The sequence below is a fragment of the Egretta garzetta genome, unplaced genomic scaffold, assembly GCF_000687185.1.
Source record: "Egretta garzetta isolate BGI_Z169 unplaced genomic scaffold, ASM68718v1 scaffold296, whole genome shotgun sequence".
NCBI lineage: Eukaryota > Metazoa > Chordata > Aves > Pelecaniformes > Ardeidae > Egretta > Egretta garzetta.
Window position 1 is genome coordinate 125,318 of NW_009259988.1, and position 427 is coordinate 125,744.

General features: G+C 67.9%; 1 protein-coding gene across 1 annotated transcript in view; it reads right to left on the bottom strand.

The window, feature by feature from the left end:
• The window catches only part of ADGRA2 (adhesion G protein-coupled receptor A2), a 29,026-nt gene that overhangs the window by 20,551 nt on the left and 8,048 nt on the right, over window positions 1–427 (bottom strand). Inside the window, 2 exon segments of the mRNA XM_035896038.1 lie at window positions 9–120; window positions 231–358. Coding sequence (XP_035751931.1) covers window positions 9–120; window positions 231–358 — 240 coding nt within the window.

The following is a 427-nucleotide window of genomic DNA, read 5'->3' on the forward strand; positions in this document are numbered from 1 at the left end:
GGGCGGGCCCGGGGGTAGACACTCGCCGCCCGCTCCGAGATCTGCGCCGAGCGGTTGCGAGCCCAGGGCAGCACCCAGCGCAGGTTGCAGTCACACGTCAGGTACTCGGTGGCAAAGTCCCTGCAAGGGCCGGTGTCACGGGGCGCCCGTGGGGTTGGGGCACCCCACCAGCCCCCAGACCCTCTGGCAGGGAACCCCGCAGGTGCCGAAATCCCAGGACACAAACTCACACAACTTTCAGGGAGGGGAGCTCGTCGAAGACACCGGGCGGGAGGCTGGAGAAAATGTTCCCGGACATGTTCCTGGGGGACAGGAGAGAAAGGCGGCGTGGAGGGGACCGGGGACCTCCCAAAGGCACCTGATGGGGGTGGGCATGCGACAGTCACAGCCTCACGAGCCCCAGCACCAGCCGGAGGCAAAGGGGAGG